The following is a 26,862-nucleotide window of genomic DNA, read 5'->3' as shown; positions in this document are numbered from 1 at the left end:
CACACAAACACACACACACGCACACGCACACGCACACACACACACACACACACACACACACACACACACACACACACACACACACACACACACACACACACACACACACACACACACACACACACACACACACACACACACACTGTTCACATGCATGACAAGCATATAAAACAGTCAAAGCTTGATTATTATTATTATAATTGTTATATATTGTTGTTTGACTTGTCTGTGTTCTTGAATGTATTGAAAAAAATAACCGCTTATGTCACTGAGGTGCTAAAAGGCAGAAAAATATGACTTGGAGAGATCTGTCTCTTTCAGAGCGAGGAAGTTAAGGTGTGAGCTGACCTCATCTTTCAAAGCATTTGCAGGGAAGTGAAAATCAAGCTTAAACAGAGAGGCACTTGTTTGACCCAGATGAAGAGCGTGAATTAGTTACTTCTGAAGCCAAACTTGGTAAGATCTTAATCTGTATCTTTTTTAAAAGGCTTTTCTATAGATCCGATGTTTTGGTGAAATAAAAACTGTTTACATTTGCAAGCTGTTAATATTCGGCAAGTACTTGAGTATACGATTTTTGGGAGCTGCAAAAGCCCTGCAATAGAGACAACCTTATATAGTTATAATATAAGTTATACCTTATTCATATTTTTGTTGTCATGTACTCCTTTAATTGTTTGGTTGTTGAGTTCCATGCATGTAAAGCTGTTATGTGTGCTGATGATTCATTGGGATGTATTTTAGTGAAATATATCCCTAACATCAACATCTTAATTACATTTAATAAAGAAAAATCAAAGATGATTTCAGTCATCACTTCACTGTGTCAGCAACAATTATAGATCTCACATTTTTACAATCTGTTACGTGGCTGTTTTATGGCATTGCAATGTAAAGAGGTTACTATTGTTCCGGTCTTGTTGTGTTCTTTGAATAAATGAATGAACACATAATGATTTTGGATTTATTATATTCTATATTCTATATTCTATACACAAAAAACCTTCATCCCTCCAGGTCAGAGAAGCACCATGGCCTGTGCCGATGTTGAAATGGAAATCGATGAGGACGAAGGGGCCCCAGGCAGACCCCTCCCGAGAGAGCCGCCGATGATGCAACTGTACCAAGCTTCAGAGCTCTTACCGGACCAGAAAGGGCCTCTGTACAACCTGTTGCAGAAAAAACAACCTGCAGTATTGGGGGTAAGACTGACACAATTAAAGATGCAATGCCAATCCTTTGAGAAGGCCATACTGGAACTGTTTTTGAGATTGTGTCAGAGAGGTGTTGACTAAACTTCTTATGGTACGACTGGTGTTCACTTAATGTCACTTTTTTACTCCAGCCCTTATTATTATCGGAATTTCAAGCTATTGTATACATTAACCCCCATTTTGTATTCTAACTTTAGCATGTGTAAGACCCAAAACCCAAGAGAGGGTCACGTTTTTATTTGAATAGAGCTGACTGCACGTTGCAAATGATTGGATTAAACACTTGTCTGTTTAAAAAACTGCATGTTATAGTACATTTTGCTGGCATTATTTTTGAAAACTTGTATGTCATTATTACATTTCATTTGGCTGACGCTTTTATCCAAAGCGACTTATAATAAGTGCAAAAATCGTAGAGATTCAAACACCAAACAACAAGGGAAGTGCAGATATATTCACTTTCAATTCATACCATTTTAAGCTAACTCTTTAAAGTGCCTTTTTTATTTATTTATAATAACCTGTATAGCGGCAAAATGTGACCAATATGGGTAATTTACTGTAAATTGGTAGATTTTTAGAAAAATGTTCCTGTGGTACTTTAAACATTACGGTCTCTCATAGGCAGACATTTGGGCTACACTGTATGTCTTGTTCCGAGAAACCACAAACTCTGACTAACCATAAATAGCCTTATCAAAAAGTGTCTCAACTTAAAAAAAACATGAAACATGGTTTGTGTACAGTCATAGTAAAAAATGAAGAATGTGTATTTCACACATTTCTACTTTGTATCAATCCTTTACTTTGCAAAGTCCAGGCATTAGTGACCACAATATTTTACTGCCTGTTACTGTGTTTTTATGTTTTAAAGATTTAGCAAAGTTTATATATTATGAAAGACATCACAAACAGATTAGAGTTTTAGTAAAAGAGGATGTCCAAAAGGCTTTGTACCCGTAGTGCAGGTGTGACCAGCAGCAACAGGAAATGCTTGATTGAGGGTTTTGTGGTCTTCTACTTCTTGAATGTCACAACTCACATTTTTCTATCATTATAATACTGTGAATATGTGCCCAATATTTTTAACTGGAGTGTTATCTGCAACTAAAATACATCTTGTTTTGGGAACAATTTTCAGTTTCAGTTTACATGCATTGTCATGAATACATTTATGAACTGTTCAGTTGTTTCCCTCTCAGTCTCTGCAGATGGTGAGTGGTCTCCTGAGTGTTGGAGTGGGAATTATTTTTGCATTAACCCAAGAGATGGAAGGCTCTTTGTTCAATCTGTTTAGAGTTTCCCACCTGACTGGAACCCTTGTAAGTGTCTTTTTCTAACAAATGAAACTTGACAAATTATAAAAAAGTAAAGTGAATCAGATACAACTGTAAGGTCTTGTTGAATTACTTAAACATTTGCCTTTTTCTCCTTCAGTTCATCATTGCTGGAGCTGTTTCCCACCTGATTTTCAAATATCCAGAATTGCTAAGTGTGAGTACAACTCAATACAAGCTCAATATGCAACATTTATAACAACAATTCATAAAAACTTCTGTTCCAGGTGTCCCTCATGGCTAACTCGGGCTGTATTATTGTAGCTGTAGTTTCAGCTTGTCTGATAAGTGTTGACCTGGCTTACTGGCGCAGAGAAAATGATCAGCATTTGAGGGTAAGACCATGTAAAGAATATAACAAACCAAGCACTGATATTACTGTTTATTCGCTGATATAAAACTTCATTATCTTGATGTTTCTAGATGGAAGTGCTGGAATTCTGTGTGTTGGGACTCGAGGTTTGTCTCTCTGCAATCCTTTGCTTCTGGATCTATAAAGAGAAACGGGCCAAATCATCATCAAGCTGAAGAAGACATTTGAAACAAACTTCGTAATTCAAATAAATTATTTGGATAGGACACTGGGGTTGTATATTAGTGCTGAATATAATCTAGGTCTCTGTAATAGCAGACTTTTTTGTTGGTTTGTGTGGCTTTCTGTTCCATTGCGATTGCCTGTATAGGGGCATGGGGCTGTGGTCTGCGCCTAAAAGTCTCACGAGGACACAGAAATTGTGGTAAATGAATGTAAGCTCTCTCATGTGAAGAAAAAAACCCTCCTCATCCTTCGTCTCTCTGTGCAACGGTAATAATGATCTATATGCAAAGGTCTCTGTGTGTGGTTTGACACTCATGCTTTAGTATCAGTGGAAATATCTGCAAGGTTTTTTTTTCAGATGCGTATACACTTCCAGCTGGTTTCACACACAGAAAGCTTTACCAATCAAAGGTTATGCGGGTATGCGAGAAATACGCAAAAAGTGTCAAACTTAACTGCTGTAAAGACAGAAATACAACGTTATGTTTTTAAACATTTTAATCACCTGTACAAACGTTTCATTACAAAGGACTGGCAACAAAATAAAAGAAACATGACAGTTAAACATTGATCTGCCTGCTATTTTTTTTTGTAAAACACATCTACAATATAAACATGGATTATTACCTAGTTTTTTAAAACAAATGTACAGACCATTTAAGTACCATCATGGTATTGTATACTAAGTGTCAAAATATCCAATATACAGTGAATTACAATGAAATGTCATAAAATAGTTGAGCTTCATCCTTTAGTGCTTTGAAGCTGGACTCCTCTTGTCTCCATCTCCTTGTCCTGATAAGCAAACCACTGAGACGTCAGTAGTATTCAGCTTGAGGACTTCACAGCTACAGAGAGAAAAGGAAAACACAAGAAAACATATTTAGAAAAACATTTCGTCTACACATTATGCATTTTGAATGATTTTACTTGAGAATACATTATAATATACATCTAAGGTTTTTCCTACTTATTTAAACAGTTTGAGTCCATTGCATTGATCTTACTTTAAACTGAACTGTTGATGAATAGATTACTGTGCTTTATACAAATTAAATCACGCTGACACATTTCTTTGACCACTGAATGGAGCAGAATGAACAGAGTATGTTCATTAAAAGAAACACTAAAATATGCAGCAGGGGATATTTGGGTGAAGCATATCTAAATATATTTAAAAAAATACTTAAACCTTTTTCAAAACAAATGGTCACATATGTAACTATTTAGGACTACTTTGATTCAACAAGCTAAAATTCAGAAATTCAGAATATAATTGTTTTTTTTCTTATTGAATTAAAAATGTTTAAGTCAACAACATTGATATCAGTCCAAGCAGAGGTTTTTATGACAAGTTCACTCAATTTACAAAGGAAATCACACTGATTACTAATTACTTTAACCACTGAAGGATTAACTTTATTTCCTACAACCTCCAGGGCGTTAATTGTAATGCTGATATTTGCATTGTAATATTTTATGTATGAAGTCTTTTAGTGTATATTTTCTTCTTTTGAATTAAATACAATACACATTTTACACAAATAATAAAAAAACTAATTAATCAGATAAAAAACAAAAAAAGCACAAATGCATTCCAAAGCCCCAAAACAAAGGTGGTAACAGAGCATGCGTGTGTTCAAACATACATAAAACTCTTGATAACAAAGTTCATTACACAAATTTCTCCCTCATGTCAAACGGACGCACAGAAGGAAAAGAGAGGATGAAAAAGAGACAGGAGTTTCCAAAACAAACCACCCATCAGGGAGATCCCTCAGGACACAGTGCCATGCACGTTTTCACACAGATTAGTAGCCAGTCGGGTTCCTTACAGTTGTTAATGAGGCTTGGAAGGGAACAACACAAGTGTCCGCTCCGGTGACATCGGTTACTTACGGAGCTAAAACCCCTCAGCTCTGAGTCAGACCACAGTAGAGAGGCCTACTGTTATATGAGAGGTCTTGCTCTGGTAAAAACAGAACAGCAAAAATGTAGTGAGTGAAACTAACACTTCAAAACTTTTCACTACCAATTGTATGCTCAGTGTCTTGAATCCAAATTAAAAATGACCTGATAATTTAAATAAATAGTTCTTCAACATTGGTTAAAAGAGGCCTGTCAGTCTCTTTTTGTGTAGTGAAAAGACAGTATATCAGAATGAAAGTTCCACATTCAGAATAACGTGTGACTAAAGAAGAAAAATATAACCAGACTTTCGCATCTGCAAAAAGTACACATTGATGTTCAGAGTTATATATTATAATACAGGCTTAATACAATTGCATTATCCTTGTACTGGCTTAATGCTTCTTTACGAAAAATCAACATGATGCTAAAATGTTTCTAATCATCATTTATTCGTTATGAGTTACAAAGTGCAGTAAATAGGCCTTTGACTCAAACGCTATTTCCCTGTAGCAGTCGATATAACAAACATTTTTGGTTGAACTTTCCATAATAGGAGATGAAGGCTCAACTTGAAAAGACTCACAAGATCAATAGGTAACAATATAGAAGGCTATGGTTTACATTCAAAGGGTTTAGGTACAATCAAGAAGATTACCTCTCTTTTAAACAATTTAATAATGTAAGTACTCCTACTGTCCCTGAACCAACTAAAGTTTTTCAAACGGTGAATTGAACAGCAGAAAAAAACAAACAGATATTCTTGGTTGAAGTGTTCATATATCTATATATAGGTAAGCTTAATCTAAAAACACAGCACTTCAGATTCAGACACCAAATACAAATGGGTGTCACCACAGCTACCTAATTATCCAAAAATGCACTCGCATGAAACAACATGATACGTCATTAACATCTGGTCATCTTTGTATAAGAAGATAATCAAACACTCACTGCTGTGATGAACTTGGTGCCCTGGGGTTGGAGGTCATCCTCTTTCTGGAATATGGAAGGAGAGGTGATGGAGGAGGGAGGGCTTGAGGCGCACAGGAAAGGTGGGGTCCCACTGTTGTTGTTGTTGTTATAGGAGTCCATGCTGAGGTTGGGGTGCCCGGGTATAGTGAGGGTGCTCAGCCCTGTCACACTGTCACTGGAGGTACACTGGGACGAGGTCTCCGAGCTCTCAGTGACTGCCACACAACACACAGAGAAATAGACATTAATACTGCAGTAGTGGATAAAAAACACAAAACTCCCATTCATTTCTTATTAAGGCGAGAGTTTAAAAAAGGTCAGTGAGTTGGCTTTTATATGTTCTTGAAGTTCTTATGTGCAGTATTTCAAACTGTCAGACTTTGGCAGCTCCTAGTGGTAGCAGCAAAGATGACACTGGCAGTAATCCCCCATGTAGTCCTATAAACATCTTACAGATAAAGTGTATATATCTGTTTTATTATATAGCTTGTTTATGTGTTTCACTTCATTTATCTCTTTTATGTTGCTCTGTGAAGCTATTTGTAACACACTGTAAAACTGACTTGGACTGGGTGAATACATGTGCAAAGTATACTATTGTGCATTTGTAAATAACTTAAATCACTTCAAAGAGATCTGTTAATTATAATTTAAAAGGGTCTTTTATAGTTACAGATTGCTCTACTTTTATTCAGTGTTGTAAGACAGTTAAACCTGAACACATAAATACCTTTTATAGGCACTGTGTGGTTTGAAGAGTCCTGAAAAAGGTTTTATGATCAGATCTGCTTATACCGTCTCTTTAACCCAGAGTTTATGTCCTCACACATCAAAAAGTTGTTGAGTTTTCTACTGTAAGACGATACTGATTACAGCAGTTTTAATAAAATAGGTTGGTGTTAAATTCACAGCTCAGAAAATACTTTCAGGGGTAGAAACGGAAAGTGGGATGGAGCAGAATTGATCTTCAAATGTAGCAGTGAAAGCCCTCTTAATGTATGTTTTCTCCCAGAATGTTTTTTTTAATCTGTATAATAAAGAAACACAGATACAGATACATTCCTGACGTTTTTTTGTTGCTCTTTACAAAAAAGAATGATTCAACAGCGGTAAACTAGCCACTCACTCATGGAGGGCTGGCTCCCGGTGTCCTGCTCCAGCTCATCTTCCTCTATGCAGTCGTAGGGCCACTGGGCAAAGGAGGGAACGCTGGTCACCAGGTGTGGGTGTGTGTGCGGGTGAGAGGGTGAGGAGTAAAGATGGAGATTGAGCGGGCCCATCAGGGAGGAGGACGACTGACTGCTGGAGGAGGAGGTGCTGCTGTTGGAGATGGTGGAGTGAGGTCTCTTGAACGAAGTGGCGTGTTCAAACGAAGACACCGCGATGGATGCCCTAGTCCTGGACTCTGTTGGTAGAAACACACAGTGAGCTGTGAGATCATAGGAGTGATGACAAGTGAAGAGAATATATGACAACTCCTGTGGTTGTTAAAGAGGGTAATTACGGCATGAAGCGTTTTTTACAGCATCTGTGGTGTGCCGTGAAAGGACAGAAATGTAATATTATTTACTGTGGATGAAATGACTTCAACTCAGTATGGATTAGATTACATCTGCGTTAACTTGACAAAACTCTCATAAAGCTCCTTACATTAAAATACTTGTAAGCAAGAGACAAAGGAAATAATTGTATCTACATGATTGCAGTGAAGATTGAGGGAAAATACAACTAGTTTTCAAGCTCACCTGACCCCTTCATGAAATAGTCAATGGCTCTGTCACTGATAGCTGCATCACTCGGCTTGATGTCCATAAAAGGCTTGCTTCCAATTCCCATGGAAACCATCTCCTGCATGCGCAACTCTACAATCCAGCAGTGAAAATCTTTAGTGCCCAAATCTTTGTCTTACATGGGATGAAGATGATAATTACAGTTACAAGCACCTCTGTTTCTGAGCGCCTGCCTCCACAGGATCTTCCCTATGATGGCTGTCCACACAGCCTTGACCTCTGCGGAGCTGGCTTGCAGTATGAACGTGTCCTGTGACTTCCTCCGACGGAACCAAATCTCAAAGCGTAGGCCGCTGTCGCCAACATTTTCAGTCATACCTATCTCTGCTGTCTAAAAGAAAATAATAGAGAAACACTGTTAAATGTATTGTTATTGTACGAGCAGAAGAACCTGCCAAAATAACCAAAATAAACTCTTACTTTGAAGGACTGTTTATAGATGTAAAAGTCATATCCTCCTTCGATCTTCTTGGTCTTGCTGAACAGGATAAGGTCTTCAAACAAGAAGACGTGGCGGAGGTATTTCCTCCGTCCACACCAGACTATGAACTCATCCTGGCAGCGGAGTTGACCCTGCTCTTTTAGGTTCACCTGGAGAGGAAACACGGCCAATAACATGCGTCAGAGAGGAACAATACAATTCCTGGTGGGACGCTGACCTCACTGTGCTGTGTGCATAACAAGATGACCTCCAATTTAAAAGTAGTTCTTGTTAAAGTGTCTCATAATAAACTTAAGTAGTGTTTGCCTTTTTATGCTGACATCAACATATCCTTCATAGCAGCAGACGCATTTATACTTACATCACATCCACGAATGGCATCCATCGCCAGCAGGTCGTTGCCATGGCGAAGCTGAAACTTGACCATCTCCTCTGCGGTGCGGAGGTCGCTCAGCTCTTGCTCCTGGGACTGACTGCACTCCTTGTTCAGGTCTTTCAGCAACAGCGCATATTTACTCATCCTCTGGATGGGCTTCAGCAGGTAGGAGGCCAGGTCCATCTTGTCCCCGAGCTCCATCTGCATATTCTGGAGGGAGAAACACTCAGGATTATTATCGTGGCATCACTGCTTTTACTACGAACTGTTGTTTTTAGTATGGGTTACTTGTGGAAACGTTAAAACAAGTGCAAACTGAAGGACAATAATTGTTTCTTCTTGTTTAGTAGCTCTGTTAAAGTATAGAGCATGACCAATACCACATTTTTTTAGGACATCATCGATATTGCTATTGTGTTGTATAACATTTTAAACTATAACAACTGATATTCATTCGCTTCCAAATCAACACGTGACATAACCAAACCTTTATATAAATATGATCAATACAAAATTGTGATATGAAGTTAAGATAACAAGAAATGTAATACGTGTTGCACCTCTAGAAAATATGTGCTCTCTTGTAGACTTTACTTTATGTTAACACTGAGTCTAAATTTCCTCAAAGCTCCATCCCTAATATTGTTAATAACATTGAAAACAACAAGGAGGAAAGATCTTGAGCTGAGATTGTGTCAAACTCAAACATATTTTTGGGCATTTCTGTGCTGTAATTTTCACTTATTGCAGTAATATATTTTGATACCAATAGGTTATCTTGTGAATAACTGAAATCCATCAATATAAAATAAGTCATTGTATTTCTCATAAATGTATTTGTGATCCATAGTGTAACACATAAACATCATGAACTTTTGACCGGCCTCTGTTCGAGGAACGAAACCAAAGTTTCCAGACGCACCTTAAAGAATTCGTTCCCATGGCTGCTGAGCAGAGTGTCGGACTGAGGCTTATTCTTGCTGTACAGAGCATACATTCCAAACTGATCTTCCTGCACACAAGATCAACATGTTACAACACTGACTACAGTAAGAAGTATGCATTTCAGCATGTCAAACGCCATAATGAGTCAACTCCTAAGAGACAGTGAAAAATGTAATTGTATGGGTTCATTATGCTGGTGATGAATGACTTAAAAGGGGATAAAACAATAATAGAACTGCGCGTTGGTGAAAACCTGAATACGCTGAAAACAAAGCCATAAATTGTTTTTTAAAAAGTCAGTAACTACAGGTCAGCACATCATTACTGCCACTTAAACCTGACTGATGTTTTTCGGCTGTCAGTGTGCCGCTTCAGGGCGAAATGACTGACTGTCTGGACTCACGTGTCTGAGAAAGCAGCTACTGATGGACAGCGGGGAGTGGGCGCATGACTCCAACTCCTTCAGGAAGTACTGGCTGTGGAAGTCCCACAATTTCTCCACGTTCCCGAAAATGATGCTGCGCTTCCCCCGCAAGTCCTGGGGCAAATCCGGGCGCTCCATCTCGGGGAAATAGTGCTCAATGATGTAACTGAGCGAGCGGACGTACTCCCGCTCTGTGGTGATCATCTCGTCCATGATGTGCTGCACTTTACTGGTGGACAGAAAGACATGATAGGGTGTAAGAGTATTTATGATACTTACAATGCATTGACACTTATACAAAACAACATCAGGTAATCACACACAAATTAACAAACCATTTTGATGATTGAGCAATCCTTTAATAAATAAAAAACACTAAAACGCCGTATATATATATTTCAGCATTTGAAATACGATTTGCTTCTTTAAATCTGAATTATATTATGATATAAAAATACAAGTTCTTATTTTAGGGATCGTTAATCAATAATTAAACCATATGTGTCAGGGAATCATCTCAGGAAAAACCAGACAGTAATCTTTATGACAGATTTAGAAACGCTTTTATTAAAGAACTTTCAAAAGAAGTTTAACTGCAGGTTTACAGCTTAGTTGTTTTGAAATGTCATGTTTGTTCTGTTCTTACCTACATATATATACACTTTTATAATACCAAATTACAGTTTATGTTTAATATCTTTGGTTTACTTCCTCACCTGCTCTGTTTCTTGCCCTCTCCCTCAGTGCATCCGCTGTTGATCCTGGAGGGCGTAGACATGCTGCGGCTGCGTCCCAATGCGGGGCTCATTACATCAGGTCTCTGCAGCTTCTTCTCCGCAGACACGTTATTAGCCACCTCCAAACCCTTTATGTACACACCCGTGTAGCCATGAATGTGGCTGACGTCCGAGTGATGACTGCTGTCCCTCGGGGTCAACTCATAGCTCATCGTCTTCTTCATGATCTTCTTCATTGGCTGCTTGCGGAGGCGGGACGTCCCAGAGTAGACGGGCTCGGAGTGGCAAGATATTGTCGAGTCGATGGTGCAGTCGCTGTCTGTGTCGTCAAACAAGGACGGACTCTGCCTGAGTTTGCTGTCTTGGTCGGGGGAGAATGTGAAATGTGAGGAGGAGATTGAACTGCTTGGGCTCTTGGAGAAAGGCCCAGCAGAGTTGGGCTTGTCCTCAAAAGTTAATGGTGAAACAGGGAAAAGAACACACGCTTTCACTCCATGATGTTCTGTGGAGGAAATCGGGCTTTCTGGAGTCTTTAAAGAAGCCTCTATGTCAACAGCCGTGGTGTTCGGAGTGTGAGTCATGGCTCGAGCCAAAGTCTCTTCTAGCTGCTGCTTGGTCTGCTGACACTTGTGCCACACGGTGGTCCACTGCTGAAGCTGCAGGGGACTCTCCAGGGAGAGCACCATGTCGTTGAGGATGCTGAAGTTGTCCATGGAGAACTTGGACGCCTCGGTGTAGTAATCCTGCAGGATCTTTACCACAGGTGGCGAAAATCCGGCACCTGTAGCGTCCAGATTCAACTGATGGAAATAATCCTGGCAGTGCTCGATCCATTGGTTTGCCTACATATTTTAAAGAAAGATTAATCTATAATGTAGTTTGAGACAAAGTATAGGTAATTCAGAAAAAAATCCTTCTGGATTATGTTAGACGTATATAGTACTCATTGTAAAGTACTTTGGATGAAAGTTTATTCTTAATCCTAGCCCAGGCTGTATATTAAAAATATGCTTTTGCGCTTCCATTTTATCTTCATTTTTAATACTTACAGTGTCATAGAAGTCATACAGGTTGGTTAGGATGTCTAGCTGGGTCTTCCTTCTCTCCACTCTGCTGAGGATGGAGCCCAGATGTTGCTTGAAGTCGAGCAGAGCTGAACCTTCGAGAGACTCCGGAGAGTCCTTGACCAGCTGCAGACCATGCCTCTGCTGGTGCTGTCAGGATAAGGACAATACAGATCAATAAAGCACTGATTTTCTTCTAAAGATTACACATGAGAATATGTTTGGGGCCATATTTACCACTGACTCCTCCAGAAACGGTTCCAAGCTCTCTCTCAGCTCCTTAACTTTGGCCACAGACAGAGTGATTGATTCCAAAGGAGTGAGCTGCTTCTCCCCCTCTACACTGAACCAGAGTTTGATCTGAAAAGAAAGGGTGGTTGTTTTTTGAATGAGTATTCGAAAGACATCAAAAGCATTAGAACATGTGCAGCACAATGATGACAACGACAAGCGTGAAGCTCACCTGTTGTGTTTGCTCCTCAAAAGTGCGCACCTCCAGCAGGCTCTCTAACTGTTTCTGAGACTTGTTGGAGAGGATCACAAGCTTATGGACTTCTTCATCTACCTGGTTGTACAGTGCATTCAACATGTCTACAGCATCTCTAAATAAACAAAGAAAACAATAAGAGGTTTTGAGAAGTTTATTTAATCGTCACCACAGGTTTTATTCACAATAACACATGTGGTTGAGAGTCAACACACTCTTCCTTCAGTACCTGTAGTTTTCATTCTCAGAGGCCTCTTCCTTCCTGATGCGGGCGAGGACAGTTCCTCCTTCTAAGCGCAGTCTGTTTAGACGGGTGTCATCGAGTACACACTTCATGAGGGTCTTCTGCTGTTCCATCACCTCAGAAACCTCCTGAAAGGTGAACATACATAACTTAAATGTTAATTAATACATATCACCATGACACTTCCTGTTGATTACTTACATTAGGACATTTGTTTTGTATTTCAAGTTTGCCAAGGTGTAATCTTTATTTAAAATGTTTTGTTTCTGGTCTGTTATGGGATCCTGTTATTGACCAAAACAGCATAACAATCATGAAATGTAACCATAAAACAAACTCCTAAACTGTTTACTCCAGTTAAGGTGAAAAAAGGCCAGCCGAAAGCTATTGTGTGTCAGACGCATAATAAATCAGACGGCCAGACCGCCTGCAGGAGCTAGTTTCTGACCTTAGATGTCTTCAGGTTGCCGCTGTTGCTCAGGGTGCTGATGGACCCCTGAAGCGAGGAGATGGCTGCGCTACAACTGCTGGCAAATGTGTCGATTTTCTGTGAAAGACACAGAGGGAGAATATTAGCACTAGCAAATGTAAAGAAATGTACTTTAACTTTAAAAAAAGGCAATTTAGTAACAAAATCACTTTGACAAAACAAGTGAAAAATAATATTATTGCACAGGTATCCCCACCCTAACCAACCTATTAAGCAAGTTTACACATATGTTTACAACTCCCAGCCACCTCCGTCACACCCACCTGTCTGAAGTGAATCCAGTGCTTGTGGTCGTAGTGGAAGTTACCCTCCAGCTCTCTTGTGAACTGGGTATGATCGATGTGCTTCAGCAGGGCTTTCAGAGACGACAGTGTTTCAGTCTGTTGCAGGAAACGAAAAACAAACACAATTCTGAGTCATCACAGCCTACAAAAAAAACATTAAATGGGAACACATCAAATCTAAATCCATTTGAAAAGATTGCAAATCCCTCATGAAATGTACTTAGATTCAGCATTCAAACAGGTGTGAATCACTTAATTAAAAACTCCCATCATCCATCTAATTAAAAGGGTCATTCACCTGTACATCCATGTCTCTCTCGGGTTTGGCTGCTGTCTCCTTGTCCACCAGGAAGAGAACAGTGTAAAGTGCATTTGGTGCTAACGCCTGAAAATAAAAACAAGCCAAATTAATAACAAAGTGAAATAAAATTAAGAAAATAAATTATAACACATGTAGATACAGAATATACAGTTAAAACTGACTTATGACGCACGTGTTGTGGTTTAAAGAATTGTGACCCTGACATCAGTATGAAAACTCATCACCATAACATGATGATATGTCTCTTGCAGCCAGCCCGCTCCCAGTGTGCGGTTAAAAACAGACAAGTAAGTACAGGCTGCCCCACAAGAACCCTGAGGACAGCCTTTTTTCAGAAAAATGTCTTCACCTGCAGTCCTTACACATTTGAAGGTGTGTCACTTAAGAAAACCAAACAGGAGACTGTGTAGCAGACTGAGAGCTAGAACAATCAGAAGTGTGTAAGGAACGTCATAGTGCAATGACTCTGAGAGAGCCGGCCAAGAACACAACAGAGATTTAGCAAGGTCTGAACACTCTCTGGGTGTGTGTTGGAGAGTAATTACATATTTTCCACTGCGGGCTCACCTGTAATTCAGACAGAGATGACAACAGAGCTGGAACAGGCTGCTGCCTCCTGCTGTCTATTACAACAGTTAATCCTTGATCACGCCTTTCTTTCCTGAAACCGAAGCATTACTGTCAGTGCACTGTCTTTTATCAAACACTTGACTACATGAAATACTATTATTTGACAGCTTAGAAATTAATTGAGGGAAACCTTTCCAAAGAAGACGATAATATCATATTTTAAGATGGATTTGGAGAGTCTAACAACTTCAATTACACTTATCTGCTACGTCTACTAGAAAGACTCTAATAAGTTGCAGGGTTTTCTTATCCGTAAGTTTACTGGCCTAAACCCATATAAAAATACTGACTTTTTCCATTAATTTTTTAAGTTCTCAAAGACAGCTGCAGGTTTAAGCAACATTCTAAATGTGTTATTACAGTCTTCACAAGCCAGCAGTCAGGTTAACCTCAGGGCGAAGACACAGCTGTGAAAGTCACTGGAGTTATTCTTAACTCAGACAAAACAAACCCAGAGTGCATGACTTACCGCAGCGTGGAGTAGTAGTAGCCCAGTAAACAGGTGAGGTCACTGACCGTGCAACTCTCACCTGCCCACACCTGAGCTCTGGTGCACACCTGCAGCACAGCCCTCCCACTGCGATCTCGAGTTCCTGGAAGAGAGAAGGCCAGCAGGGGGTCAGCACTGACTGCTCACATGTCAACTATCATTTTTTATGTCAGGAGGGTTTAAGCTTTGAGAAGCTCAGAATTATGGCTTCAATGTCATGTGGGATCAGATTCTATTGCAAAAAGTATTTAAACTTTGTTTAAAAGTGAGGAAAAAAAACAAACACTGGGAAGGGTATTACTCAGTTTTGCATTATGATCTTACACAAAAGACCTTACGTTGTGCAACATAATGCAGAAATAAACCGGTAGTATATTAAAAACTCAAAATGACCACAAAGGTTCATGAACTAAATTGAGGATAATGTTCATTTCTATTCTTAATTTCCAGCAATGGAGAAGACATGTTGGACACTTTTATATCATAGTTCAAAGGTTTTTTTTACTAATGGGTAACATGTTAAAACACATTGGACATGCTTTTTTTGATTGTGAAATTAACTGTTATTCTTCAAAAATGTGATTGAAAACATATCATTTCTTTTGTTACATGGTTTTTTCCTTTACTATACATACAGCTGCAGAGACAAAGGAAAGGGGGAGAGAGAAGGGATGACATGTATCAATAATGGCCAAAGATTGTGCTCAAACCCGTGGCTACTGTGACCAGGACATAGCCTTAGTATAGGCTGCAACTCTACAAGGTAAGCTACTGGGATATATGTTCTGCTCTCAATGTGAGTGAAATATGATACAGTAAAGGAAATGTAATGAGTTTGCCTGTTCAAATGAGATACCTGTAAGAAAAGCCGTAATGTCAAAATGAAAGCAGCTTATATCAGCAATGTCCGCATTACTTGTTCCCTACCTGGCAGGATCACAGCACCCGATGTGAGCAGCTCTTGGTTGACCTCTGACACCAGTTTAGGAAGTGCTGAGAAACTCTCATAGGTTGAGCCTGACGCTGAAGGCCGCCTGAGTGTTGTCCCATTGGCAGCTTTAGGACTGTGCAACTCTTCTCTGCTATGCCTGTGCCGCCTGCTCTCAGTGCTGATGGTGTCATCACGCTGTCCTGTGGAAGAAAATTATAAATAGTTGGCACATATTGTCAAAGTGCACAAAAATACAGTGCTATCAGTGGAAATGAGAAGCTTCCTTTCACCTCAGTAGTAATCGTAACTCCTCACAAAACAAGTGTTTATTATAGGTGAGGTAAGTACTCTAGTAGTGAGTTCACTTTGAGTCATCGTGTGGACCAGGTGTTTAGTCAGCCTGACTCATGAGTACTCATGGCGGTAATAGACTCTCTTATCTTCACGTCCTCATACTCCATACCTGGAGGCTTTGTTTAAGGAATGCTGCTCCTGACACAGTTTATAGGCTTCAAGCTATTTCTGAAGCAGAAAACTCAGTAAATCTGTTAAACCACTGGATACTTCAGTGGGCGTCGCTAAATTATGTAAGATAATTGACAGAATAATTACGGGCAACCAGGGTGTTAATCTGAGTCATTTTACAACCTTTTAAGAAAAAACGATTAATCATTTGCAAAAGAAAGCAGTTGAATAATATTTGAAAATAAATAGCCGTAGTTTAACAACTCAAGAAACTTAACTAAGGGTATTGGATTTGTAGTAAAAAGTGTGACAGCTCATCTGTTTTGGTTGCCATGTTTGCTGCACAGTCCTGAGCCTGGTGTGAATATAGCACCAAGATCCTATCTATCCACACGTATCCGAGTTGTGGCTATTTTGTTGGGTTTTCCTTTGCTTTTAAAATATAAAACCAATGTAGCTCATCTACTTTTCACCCTAATGATATCAGACTTCAACTCAGTAAGTTAACTTCATTAGTTCAACACATTTGTAATAAATACATACATTTTACCATCAAGTTTACTCTTGTCTGTCACTCTTGAGATCAGGCTGCGACAAATGTAAACACTTATATTTTATGAGAACATTTAAAATACCATATAATAAGACTGTCTAAAGTCATGTCTGTGGCTAAGTTAGGCTACAATTACGCAGAGGAATGCTTTGATCTAAATGCCATTACCAGCATGCTAACAGAGGAGGGCGAACTGCATTTTGTACTTTAGTAAAAGTAGTACCAGAGTGTAAGAATACTCTTACAAGTAAAAGTCCTGGATTTAAAAGTTTACTCAAATAAAATTACAAATATATTAGAGGCAAAATATACTTAAAGCCCCCCAAACATGACTTGTTATGCAGATTGTTCCATTTCAGAATAATATATACGTGTTATCAAAGCTGGTAAAGGTGCAGCTAGTTTTAATGACTTTGTAGCTGCAGGGTAGCTTGTGAATTTACTCCAGGTGTAACTAAAGTATTAGTTAAGTGTTGTTTGTCCTATCTAATCATATGTGTAACATTCCAGTGGAGTACAATCATTCCAGTTCCTTTAGTTTGTGCACTAAAAATAGATTAAATACAATATTAGTTGTAAAGGTATTTCAGTCTGGACCAAAGCGTTGGTCTTACCAGCTGACCGGCAGACATTCCCATCCCTAGAGCCCCAGTCATAAATTAGAGAGGTTCTTTCAAAACATCCACAAACTAATAGGTTGGGTAACAAATATAAAACCTTTGTGCAGCCAACTCCACAGTTAGATCTGTAAATATCAGTTTGTGATGGACACCTGTTGTGTGTTGTCATTTTAAACAGTTTGAGGCCTCTTGTATTGTCCTGCTCTGCTCTGTGACAGTAAACCCTCCCAGCTCAGCCTCTATTGTCTTCTAACAGTCGGTGTATTTCCTGTGCGACTGTGTGGCCAGGCCAGTGTTTGGGGCATGTTTCCTAAATTGCTTTGTTTTCAGAGGAAGTGGCAAATGTAGAGTAAAGCCTCCTGAGTATTGTCCTGTGTGAAAGTGTAGTGTGTAGTCTGCGGGACACATTTGAAAGCTGTCAAAGAGGCTAAATCTGCACTGGTGGATGGACCTCTGAGTAACTGATCTCATAAATCACAGAGGATGTGTTTTGATATTGCACAGTTCATATCATGAATTATTCGACGCCTTCCGGAGTATTTTTTTTCAGTGTAGCGTGAGTCAGAGCAAGTTAGATCTTGTGTTCCTGGACTGAATGGACTCTCCAAAGACACAGGCATGGATTGAAAGGCTTTTTTCCCCCTTGTGGATCCCCAGTCACTGATTGATTTACAAAGAAACTTTTGTAAATGAGGCAAACCATCTGGGATCAGTGCAGCCCCCAGCCCCAATAACACTGTAGGGTCATCTCATTGTGGGATGCTGGGGTCCCTGTGGTTGGTTTACAGGGTTTACAGGATCCTTTGTTGCCTTTGAATTGTCGTTGTGGGAAACCTGCTTTGCAACAGCTGAAATACAATCCCCTCTGAGGTAATCTCAGGAACACAACACTGATGTGATTTAACTACTGTATTTTTGCTGCATGGTGGCTATTTCACAGACTTAAAAAGAACACGTAATCGCCTCTATTTTAACAATGCTTACAACCTTAGCTTTGCTCTGGCATTGTCCAGGGTTAGGATTCAAAGATTTAAATAAATTCAGCCAGTTTTAACCTCATATTTCAATTCACGGAAGAATCTGTGTTTTCTAAAACAACTCAATTCCCTGGGTGGTATTTTCACATCGGCGCTTTCCTGAGCTACCCTGTCTGAACCAACACAACAAAAACAGAGTGAGAGTGGTAAAGAAAACACAGGGTGGTGAGGTTGTGAAGTTTTGTTTCCATGGTAGGGCCATACCTGTACCCTGAACGTGCCAAAGACAACACTGAGTGGGCTTTGAAAAGCAATCTGTCACCAATGACAGCGTTAACGCTTTAGGGATGCGAGCTGTCTCAACTCAGACGCCAACTGCAGCCACCTGACGTACTGATGTAACCACTCCTGCTGCAGGGCACGAGTACTCACCCAGGTGAGGAACCGCCATTATTTTACTATTAAGAGTGAAACTCGGTTTTCGCGCCCTTAGGTTAGGAAGGGAGGAATGAGTCATGGACTATAATTAAAATTCAACCACTCTTGTAAAAAAACAAAGCTCAATACAATCCTAAATACGTTTAGAGTTCTCCAGAAAGCATATAATACCACCAAATCGATTTGATATATTTAACCCTTATTCAACTGTGATGTGTTCCTTTTACAAATGTGTTTTTTATTGTTGGAAAAAATAATAAACAATCTCGAAAAACAAAGAGTACTGTAATTTAAAAGAAGCTTTACTAAAACAGTAGATGATCCTGCATTTATTTGGGACTGTTTTCAGCAGTGTGTTGATAAACTTTTTTTGATCTAGTGAGTTTTTAATGCACCAGGTGTGTATGGGATTGACACAAAATAACCATATGGCCTTTGTTCATTATGGTAAAGTAACATGTCCTGCATTTAAAATTGACTTTGATAAATTACCAAGTTTAAACTGTTCCTTTACTCCCATTTTGAGTAATATACATATGGTAAGTGTCTCAAAACTGTACTTAATGAATCTTCTTTGGAACTTTCTATTGATGGTAAAGCCAACAGAAAAGGTATGAGCATGTAAACTGTAACAGTAGCAGTTTGATTTCTTTTGACAGCATCACATACCTGAGTCGTCTTTGCTGCTTCTTCTCTCAGAACCAGGCAAAGCTGCTTCAAGGTCCAGCTTCCCAAAGCGAAGAGCGTAGCCATTCATCAGCTTTTTGGGGGAGGTTCCAGCTGCGCCTCCAGAAGAGGATCGCTCTCTGTGGCCTTTAACCTGACCAGCTTTGTTAGTCCTCTCCAGGGACTTTGAGCGTCTTTCCGCTCGTCTCTCTGCGCTCCTCAGGCCCCTCTGTAAGTAAAGTAAAGGTGTGCTGGGCCTGGAGTCATCACCACCGAGCCAGCTCCGGCTGCCCAACCTCCGAGATAAGTGTTCTCTGGAGGAGGTCCGGGGGTCTGGGCTGCTGCCTGGTGTCAATGTACTCTCTCTTAAGCCAGCACTATGCTCTGAGCTTTCCTCCAGTATGGATTCAGAGCTGGACCCGAGACTCATGGGGTTCTGCAGGGCCTCCATGTAAGATTTCCTGAAAAGTCTTCGACTCTCAAATTGAACAGAGTCCCTTGGGAGGCGACGGCAAGGGCCTGGGTTACTGAGGTCTGTACTAAAAGACAGCAGCTTGGATCCCCGCCCACTGCTATCGTCGCTCCCTATCCCACACTCTTCAGTGGGTCTTTCCATTTTAATAATGGGTGTAGCAGTGTCCGGCGCACTGTCACTGTGGTTCCCACTGCTAGGGTCCATGTGGGGTCTGTTTGGTGAGTTTGGCTCAGAGAAGATGGAGTCAGCTCCCTGAGAGTGCAGCGACTCTCTGGAGCTGCGGTGGCTGTCCAGAGTCCCTGTGGATCCACTGGTGCTGCAGGTGCTGAGATGACCACGGAAGCCACCTCTGCTGCAGTGCGCCTGCATGATGGCGTCTGCCGTGCTGCTGACGAACAGAGGGTTGACCACGTTCTTCCACGGCGTCCTGAACACAGCTGTACCAGTGGTGAGCAGACAGTTCTGTAGTGGGTGCAGGTTTCGGTCCCGTGTTACATTCTGCAAGAACTCAGCTGTGAAGACGCTGCCATACATGCTCTCTGCGATGGGTACCTCTGTAATGGCCTGCCCAGTGACCGACAGACATTTTATTACAAGCTTGGCAGTCTTGCGGCCTAAAGGGACAATCTGTAAGTAGAAGTCTCCTTGCTTTAGTCGCACTTTGTGCAGGGGGGCAAGCTGCAAGACGACTTTCTCGTGGATGCAGAGAGGCCACCCCTCATGATAGAAGAGCAATCCTTTGAACCTCACCTGAGAGAAAAGAGAGAAATCAGTCAATACCCACTCCCATAAAAGAGTATCATGTGTGTGTCATTGCTCAGCTCTGGTACGACTGACATCTGCAGAGCTGTGTTCAAACACATGTTTAACTTTAATGGAGTGGCGAGATGTTTTCATGGGACGCACAGGATGAATCACTGTCAGCAATCACTCGACTAAAAAGGAAAACCTGTCTGATCAGGCCTGGTTTCGCAGCAAGCACAACACAATATTTTTTCTTTGACAGAATAACAAACAGGCTCTAAATGCTTAAGGGCTTCAATACAAAGACTCTCATGCACAGCAAGCTGTTCTCAGGGGCTATGCTTAGGAGAAACTATTGCTATCGTCAGAGTGAATGCAGAGGAATAAAGTTTCCGTGCTTCGGTTGTAGAGGCCTAACCAACAGCAATCAAAGCCTGTGAGGGAGAATATTGGATTTCACTTTGGGCCCAAGAGTCCATGGCAGCCTCTCAAATAGACAACAGTTTGCCTCTGTTTTCCTATTCAGAGAAAGATGGCAGCTTTTCATCTGTTTTCAGAACAATAATGAACTCTCAGTCTGATGCTCCCCCTTCCCACTCGACAGAGATATTCACTCAGCAGCACTGTTCTCACATTCTTTTGTCAAAACATTGTTGTCTCCTCACTTTAGTGGCTCATCTATCATGATATTTATTATTCAATGTTTAGTTTGGTCAAAGTGTTTAGGAAAGGAGATCAGGATATTGTTTTAGGAGGGCTTTAAGATTGTTTTCTTGTGTGGGCAGATTTTCAATATTTGATTTTGGAATAAATCACAAAAAGTTAAATCAATGTAACGTCAGCCCCCATATTGATCGATAACTCACAGAGGTTTCTTGTTGTATGATTTGCAAGATCCTCTTGGCAGGAAGCAAGAAGTCAATGAGGCAGCGGAGGCCGTCTCCCCGGTACTGCCTTTCCACCACACTGAAGAGCTGCCACAGGACGGTGGCAGCGGTGGCACTGAAGGGGCGGTAAAGGGCTGACAAGGTGCTCTGGATACAGCTGTCCAAAGACTCAGTGTCCTGAGAAGGAAAACAAAGAGTTAGATTATGTTGGGAATCTTAAAAAAGATAACGTTTTTTGCTAAATATCTCAAGGTAACAAGAAGTCTTAAAGTCTCTTAGACATGACAAAACACTGAACAATATGCTATATGGACATGAGAGTGTAGACGAGTAGTTCCCGACCTTTTCGGATTTTGATCCCTTAAAGCAAACAAAGTCTACATCATCACAGGTTATGGCCTTGGTGCAATGGGCTGTGAGCAGGCTAACCTAAGAACAATTTTTCCCTCGCAGGTTTTAATTTTAAGGACTTTCAGTAGTGTGAATTAGTATGCAGCATTTTACCAGATTCAAACATAAAAGAAAAGAAAAGAAAAACACATTTTGTTGATTTTTTTTATGTATATGCCCTTTTTCTTTGGACTCTTTGAATTATTTAGCCCTTATTTCAGAAACCACTAGTTTGTAGTGCGTTTAGAGGAACCATAATAAATCTAAGAGGACTCAGAGCTGAACTCAATGCTTACAGGCTCACGGTGACGATGCTAACATGCTGATGTTTAGCTGTCACTGCAGATTGGCATGTTATTAGGTAATTAGAAATAAACAAAGCAGCTCAGGCAGATGGACAGTTCAAAAACAAATAGTTTGGCAATCCATCCTAAAGTCTAGCTGCAAAGTATTTCCTTGAAAGACAGAAATGTCCACCTTTTAATGGACTTAAAGGGAAAAGTTAGGAGATAGCAAATGTTACCCTGGATTAAACCTTTGTGTCTCATGAATATTGGTACGGAATTTCAGAGCATTCAAATATTGCCCAACAATGACAATGCATCTGCTTACTGTAGAGTAATTCAACCAGATAAACATACAATTGCATGATCCCACTTAGCCAGACAGTCAGGAAGTTTGAACATGACAGGAAAGGTCAGCCATGATGGTCTTTCCACCGTAGAGAGGGGAAACACCTGGTGGGAGTGACGTCACTGTCAGCGATCACAAACAGCAGAACTGGAAAGTACAGACTGGACTCCAGTTGCAGTCGGGATGGTGCAATGATTGCTACTAATAACAACTGTGTCATCGCTGACTTTTCTGACCCTAACATGACCTGGGCCACCGCCACCTGTCCCCACCAGAACAGATGACATGTCAGACAGCGTTAGTTACAACTTGTCCGGTGATGAGATTGGTCATTTGGGACTAGAGCAGTCCTGCGTGAGGTTGACCTGGTCTTGTAGTTGTGTTCACGGTTCAGGCTTTGACCTTCCTCTCAGCAGTGGGAGCCAAGGCCAAACATGCCTCGGCTATCAGTCCTTCCCGAATGGAACACAACAGTGGAATAGAGACATCTGCCTCCAACGATAACCACACAGATAGCAATGCCAGGGAAAGTCCGCACTATGACAACTGTGTAACACACTGAAGAACGTGGGGGTTGAGGATGTAGCTCCTAACTTTCACTTGAATGTCGAGTCTGGATTTACATGACAAAAAAAGTGTGTTAAAAAAAGAGGGATGTATAGAAATCTAGAGATCGCCCGTGCTCTGGTGAATTAAACCTGTCAGGCAGCCCATGTTTCACCCTTTGTAGGATCTGTCCTGTTGATCTAAGCAGCTCAGCACCATCAATTAGAGGAGAGTGAGTACAGTTCAGTGCATTGGTACACATGCCACGACTCTACTACAAGGCGCTCATTGTGCACTCCGCCTCTCTAAGTGGTATGTGCTGTACAGTGTTTGGTGCCCTGAAACAAAACGCCCATCTCCATTAGCAGTCAGCTTGCTTTTAGCAAGACAAAAATGTCTCTGGGCATTAGTCACTGTTGCACCCGGGAGGAAAAGAATAACATGTGTTTTTATTGGAGGAAAGCTAACAATAGGAGGAAAGCCTACATAGTTAGGTCACGCCAGTGAGTTTCTCTTAAGGTTTCCAAGGCAGAAAAAAAACAGAGACTTGAACTCATTGATCAATTAAATGCTATTCAACCTGTTTCACAGGAGTGGCTGTCCATTTAATCCAATGCTTTAATATGGACAAAAAACTGCACCTATCTGAACAATAGATGCAATTTTTACATTCAGAGGAATGGCAAATATTCACTACATCATCCCTAAGGAAGGAACAACATATATTGTTTTCTATTTTCAGGAAGCTTTTGGAAATTTCCAAAAAGTGTCACCTGGCTAGTCGGAGACATATTTGCCTGTCTCAGCAGAACTACTGAGCTTAGCCACCAAAGCTAAGCTTCCCATCCGCTCTGAGCCACAGAGGAATGCAGTGTGTATGGTTGTGTATGTCTAGCCTTAGACCCTCAGCCAGGACAGGAACACATTGGGAAGTCCCACCCTTTCTGATGCCAGGTCTTTGTAAGCATCCGCCTGTGATGGAGGACTGAGGTGGTAATTAATGGTTCAAGCTCCAGGTGGGACATAACGTCAGCAAACCAGCTGCTCAGAAGTTGCACAGAGCTGGTAAGCAATCACATGATGGGGGTTTTGTCCCTCAATAAAACAGTAAAACACAGACGTTTGGTTTGGTTACAAATACTGCCATTTGAGTTGGTAAGTCACTTCAGTATTATGTTATAAAAAACATTAAATATTCCATGGGCAAATGTCTTATTTTAATAGCTGGTAACTCTACACGTACAGCTCCTTTAAAAACATTTATCAGAACGCAAAGAAGAAAAAGAAAACATTAAGTCAGAGCGAAAGAAACAGAGCAGAAGTGCATCAAACACAAAGAAGAAGTGAAAGACCTACAGAAAGAGACAGAGAGAGTGAGCGAGAGGTGGTTACTGACACATTTAGTGGGTCAGGGACACAAAAGGCGCTGCCTACCAGGCCTCCAGTGGAGCATGAAGCCACCAGGGGAGTGTAACAGGAGAGCCCTGGAGCCCCCATACAGACTGCTCACTAACCAACCTGCTAACAGCCTCAAAGGCTGCGGGATGACAAAGGCCACAGGTTGCTCAGACCTGCCCCGCTGCCAGGTGCCAGGATGCCAACAAAGGAGTCTAGAGCGACCTCACCATTGAAGCTTCAGTTTGATTCAGCTTTTGATCCGTACCGACAGAAATGGTATCTTATGAGAAGAGGAGAGGCAAGGATATAAAGGATAAAAATACCTGAATAATGCACTAATAATTAAATGTTAGCTATGACATTACTTATTAATGCTAAGGCAATGTCTTACATTAAATATGTTATGACATTGAATTTATTTGGTGCAGTTGGCAGATCTTTAATCTAAATTCTGCTTTTAAAAAGTGCCTTTAAGAGCAGCTCAGCTAAAGATTGCATATCTAAGTATTAAAAGAAATGTGTGCTTGAACACATCCGGATACATATGACACAAAAAAACAATCATTGTTTGAACACTAGATAGCACTATCTTCAGTGGAAAGAGTCATAATATTAGAATGGCCACTTTGGTAAATGTTATAATGTTATCTCAGCAGATAAACTTTAACCCGAGAGGCCCACTCTGATTGTGTGCCAAACACAGCTGGGTCTGTGAGGTGACAGCGAGATCAACAATAATGGAAGTCTGGAGGTGATAAACTAGCCCACCCATAGCTTAAGTTACCATTTTTTATTCCGTAAAAAACATTTAAATCTGTATGTCTTGCTTGTGATGCTAATGATAATCACCAGCCAATTGGATATGTTGCAAAGTGTAAAACCTACATATTTTCTAAGCAGTGTCCTAAAGGTGCTGCACAAAACAAAAGCTGTTAGCCAAGAGATTGTTCTTGTTTGAAAAACAACAAAATGATGCAGTTTTTTATTGTGTTAAAGGAAAAAACATAATGAATTCCCACATTGGTTATCAGAAAGACTTGATTTATGCAGTGATCTAATGGCTTTGTCATACAGGATGAAAACAACATTGACAGGAAATTGTTCCTCGGCAGCCCTGACAGACCCTATAGATCACACACACACACACACACACACACACACACACACACACACACACACACACACACACACACACACACACACACACACACACACACACACACACACACACACACACACACACACACACACACACACACACACACACACACACACACACACACACACACACACACACACACACACACACACACACACACACACACACACACACACAGGAATGGAGGTCCTCCAACCAATCAGAGCAGTGATGAGCAGTGACAGGAGGGACAAAGGAGAGTAACAAAGTCTGTTGATATCTCCGCAGGGTAAATATAGCACGACTCATACCACAACAAAAGGGATGATAAAGGAAAATGATTTATCAGAAAGGATACAAACTCGTGTATTTTACTGACCCCAGCAAAAAGATAAATAACACATTAATTAAATGTTGTTTTTGTTCTTCTGCTTTTTGTTTAAAGATGAGAGCCCACCCTTGCTGATGATGGCACACAGCAGCAATATGTGGATGTCTACATTTCCTGAAGAAATACATTTAAGTTTTTAAGTAAGGGGTATTTGAGTGAATGTATGTGTTTAGCTCCCTATAAAGTCTGTCCACCTAATTTGTCTTTAACCACATATTTGCCAGCCACTTTTTACTTGTCATCAAACAGATTGAGAACACATTGGAGGGCCATAAATGAGGAATTCCCTCATGCCCTTCAAAGTGAACACAGAGTATTAAAAACAAGCAGGTATCTGAAATCAGTAGACAAAATGTTGCTGAAAATGCAACTATTTACACAATATGCCACACTCAGTTACCATAATGAAACAAACTAGAAAACAAAGGCATTAAATACAAACTAAATGAAGGTCAAGGAACGTAAAAATTATGAACAACAAACATGCTGCTCTTTGCTCTCTCACTTTCTGAAAGTCTAAATATCTGCCTCTATGTGTAGTCATAAGAACAAAACATTGTTCACACAGTCAACAACTGGAGCCAGGTTTGCACTCAACACAGGTGAGTTAAAACATACAAAAACACACCCAAAAGAAACAGAATCCTCAAAAGGTCTTATTAAAACTACAAAGAAGACATATTTAAAGTTCATACCTTAATACTCAGGTAGTTGTCACAACTCCGAGACTTGGCTCTGGAGTGCATTTTGCCCAGTGACAGCATTTAGGCACCAGACGAAGCACCAAACTTAAGTAAAGAGACAAGTGACATCAATTCCAAGCGGTCGCATCCACCAATGTACAATCCTCTGTGTAAGTGCTGAAAGTCATTGCAGTGGTATCAACAGGTCCCAAGGCTTTTCTCTCCCCAGC

The 26,862-nt window shown here is 40.5% G+C and overlaps 2 protein-coding genes across 5 annotated transcripts; one reads left to right on the top strand and one right to left on the bottom strand.

Moving 5' to 3' along the window:
• Positions 1-283: 283 nt before the first annotated feature.
• On the top strand, positions 284-3,660 carry si:ch211-269k10.4 (uncharacterized protein LOC100150242 homolog). Its single transcript, XM_063879716.1, has 6 exons — positions 284-456; positions 1,018-1,202; positions 2,417-2,536; positions 2,652-2,708; positions 2,779-2,886; positions 2,975-3,660. The coding sequence occupies exons 2-6, from the start codon at positions 1,032-1,034 to the stop codon at positions 3,077-3,079; spliced, it is 561 nt and encodes a 186-aa protein (XP_063735786.1). The 5' UTR covers positions 284-456; positions 1,018-1,031; the 3' UTR covers positions 3,080-3,660.
• Positions 3,270-26,862, bottom strand: zgc:158766 (uncharacterized protein LOC100009641 homolog). 4 transcript variants are annotated; one of them, XR_010165458.1, is made up of 24 exons: positions 26,645-26,862; positions 21,433-21,630; positions 19,351-20,572; positions 15,625-15,828; positions 14,677-14,800; positions 14,145-14,238; positions 13,554-13,640; positions 13,235-13,351; positions 12,930-13,028; positions 12,467-12,609; positions 12,214-12,352; positions 11,988-12,110; positions 11,736-11,900; positions 10,666-11,528; positions 9,929-10,178; positions 9,503-9,592; positions 8,566-8,790; positions 8,183-8,353; positions 7,916-8,093; positions 7,718-7,834; positions 7,099-7,377; positions 5,952-6,187; positions 4,925-5,058; positions 3,270-3,937 (listed from the first exon to the last, which is right to left on the bottom strand). XR_010165458.1 is itself a non-coding variant. In XM_063879713.1 (24 exons), exons 1-23 carry the CDS (start codon positions 26,711-26,713, stop codon positions 5,014-5,016), a joined length of 5,238 nt encoding a protein of 1,745 aa, XP_063735783.1. In that variant the 5' UTR covers positions 26,714-26,862; the 3' UTR covers positions 3,270-3,937; positions 4,989-5,013. The 4 variants fall into 4 exon arrangements, 3 of the variants coding, with proteins under 3 accessions (XP_063735783.1, XP_063735782.1, XP_063735784.1); XM_063879713.1 differs by having other exon boundaries at positions 4,989-5,058; XM_063879712.1 differs by having other exon boundaries at positions 3,270-5,058.

This window comes from Eleginops maclovinus, chromosome 3 (genome assembly GCF_036324505.1).
Source record: "Eleginops maclovinus isolate JMC-PN-2008 ecotype Puerto Natales chromosome 3, JC_Emac_rtc_rv5, whole genome shotgun sequence".
NCBI classification, from domain to species: Eukaryota; Metazoa; Chordata; class Actinopteri; order Perciformes; family Eleginopidae; genus Eleginops; species Eleginops maclovinus.
Note: the sequence above shows the minus strand (reverse complement) of the source record. Positions and strands in the feature narration are given on the sequence as shown.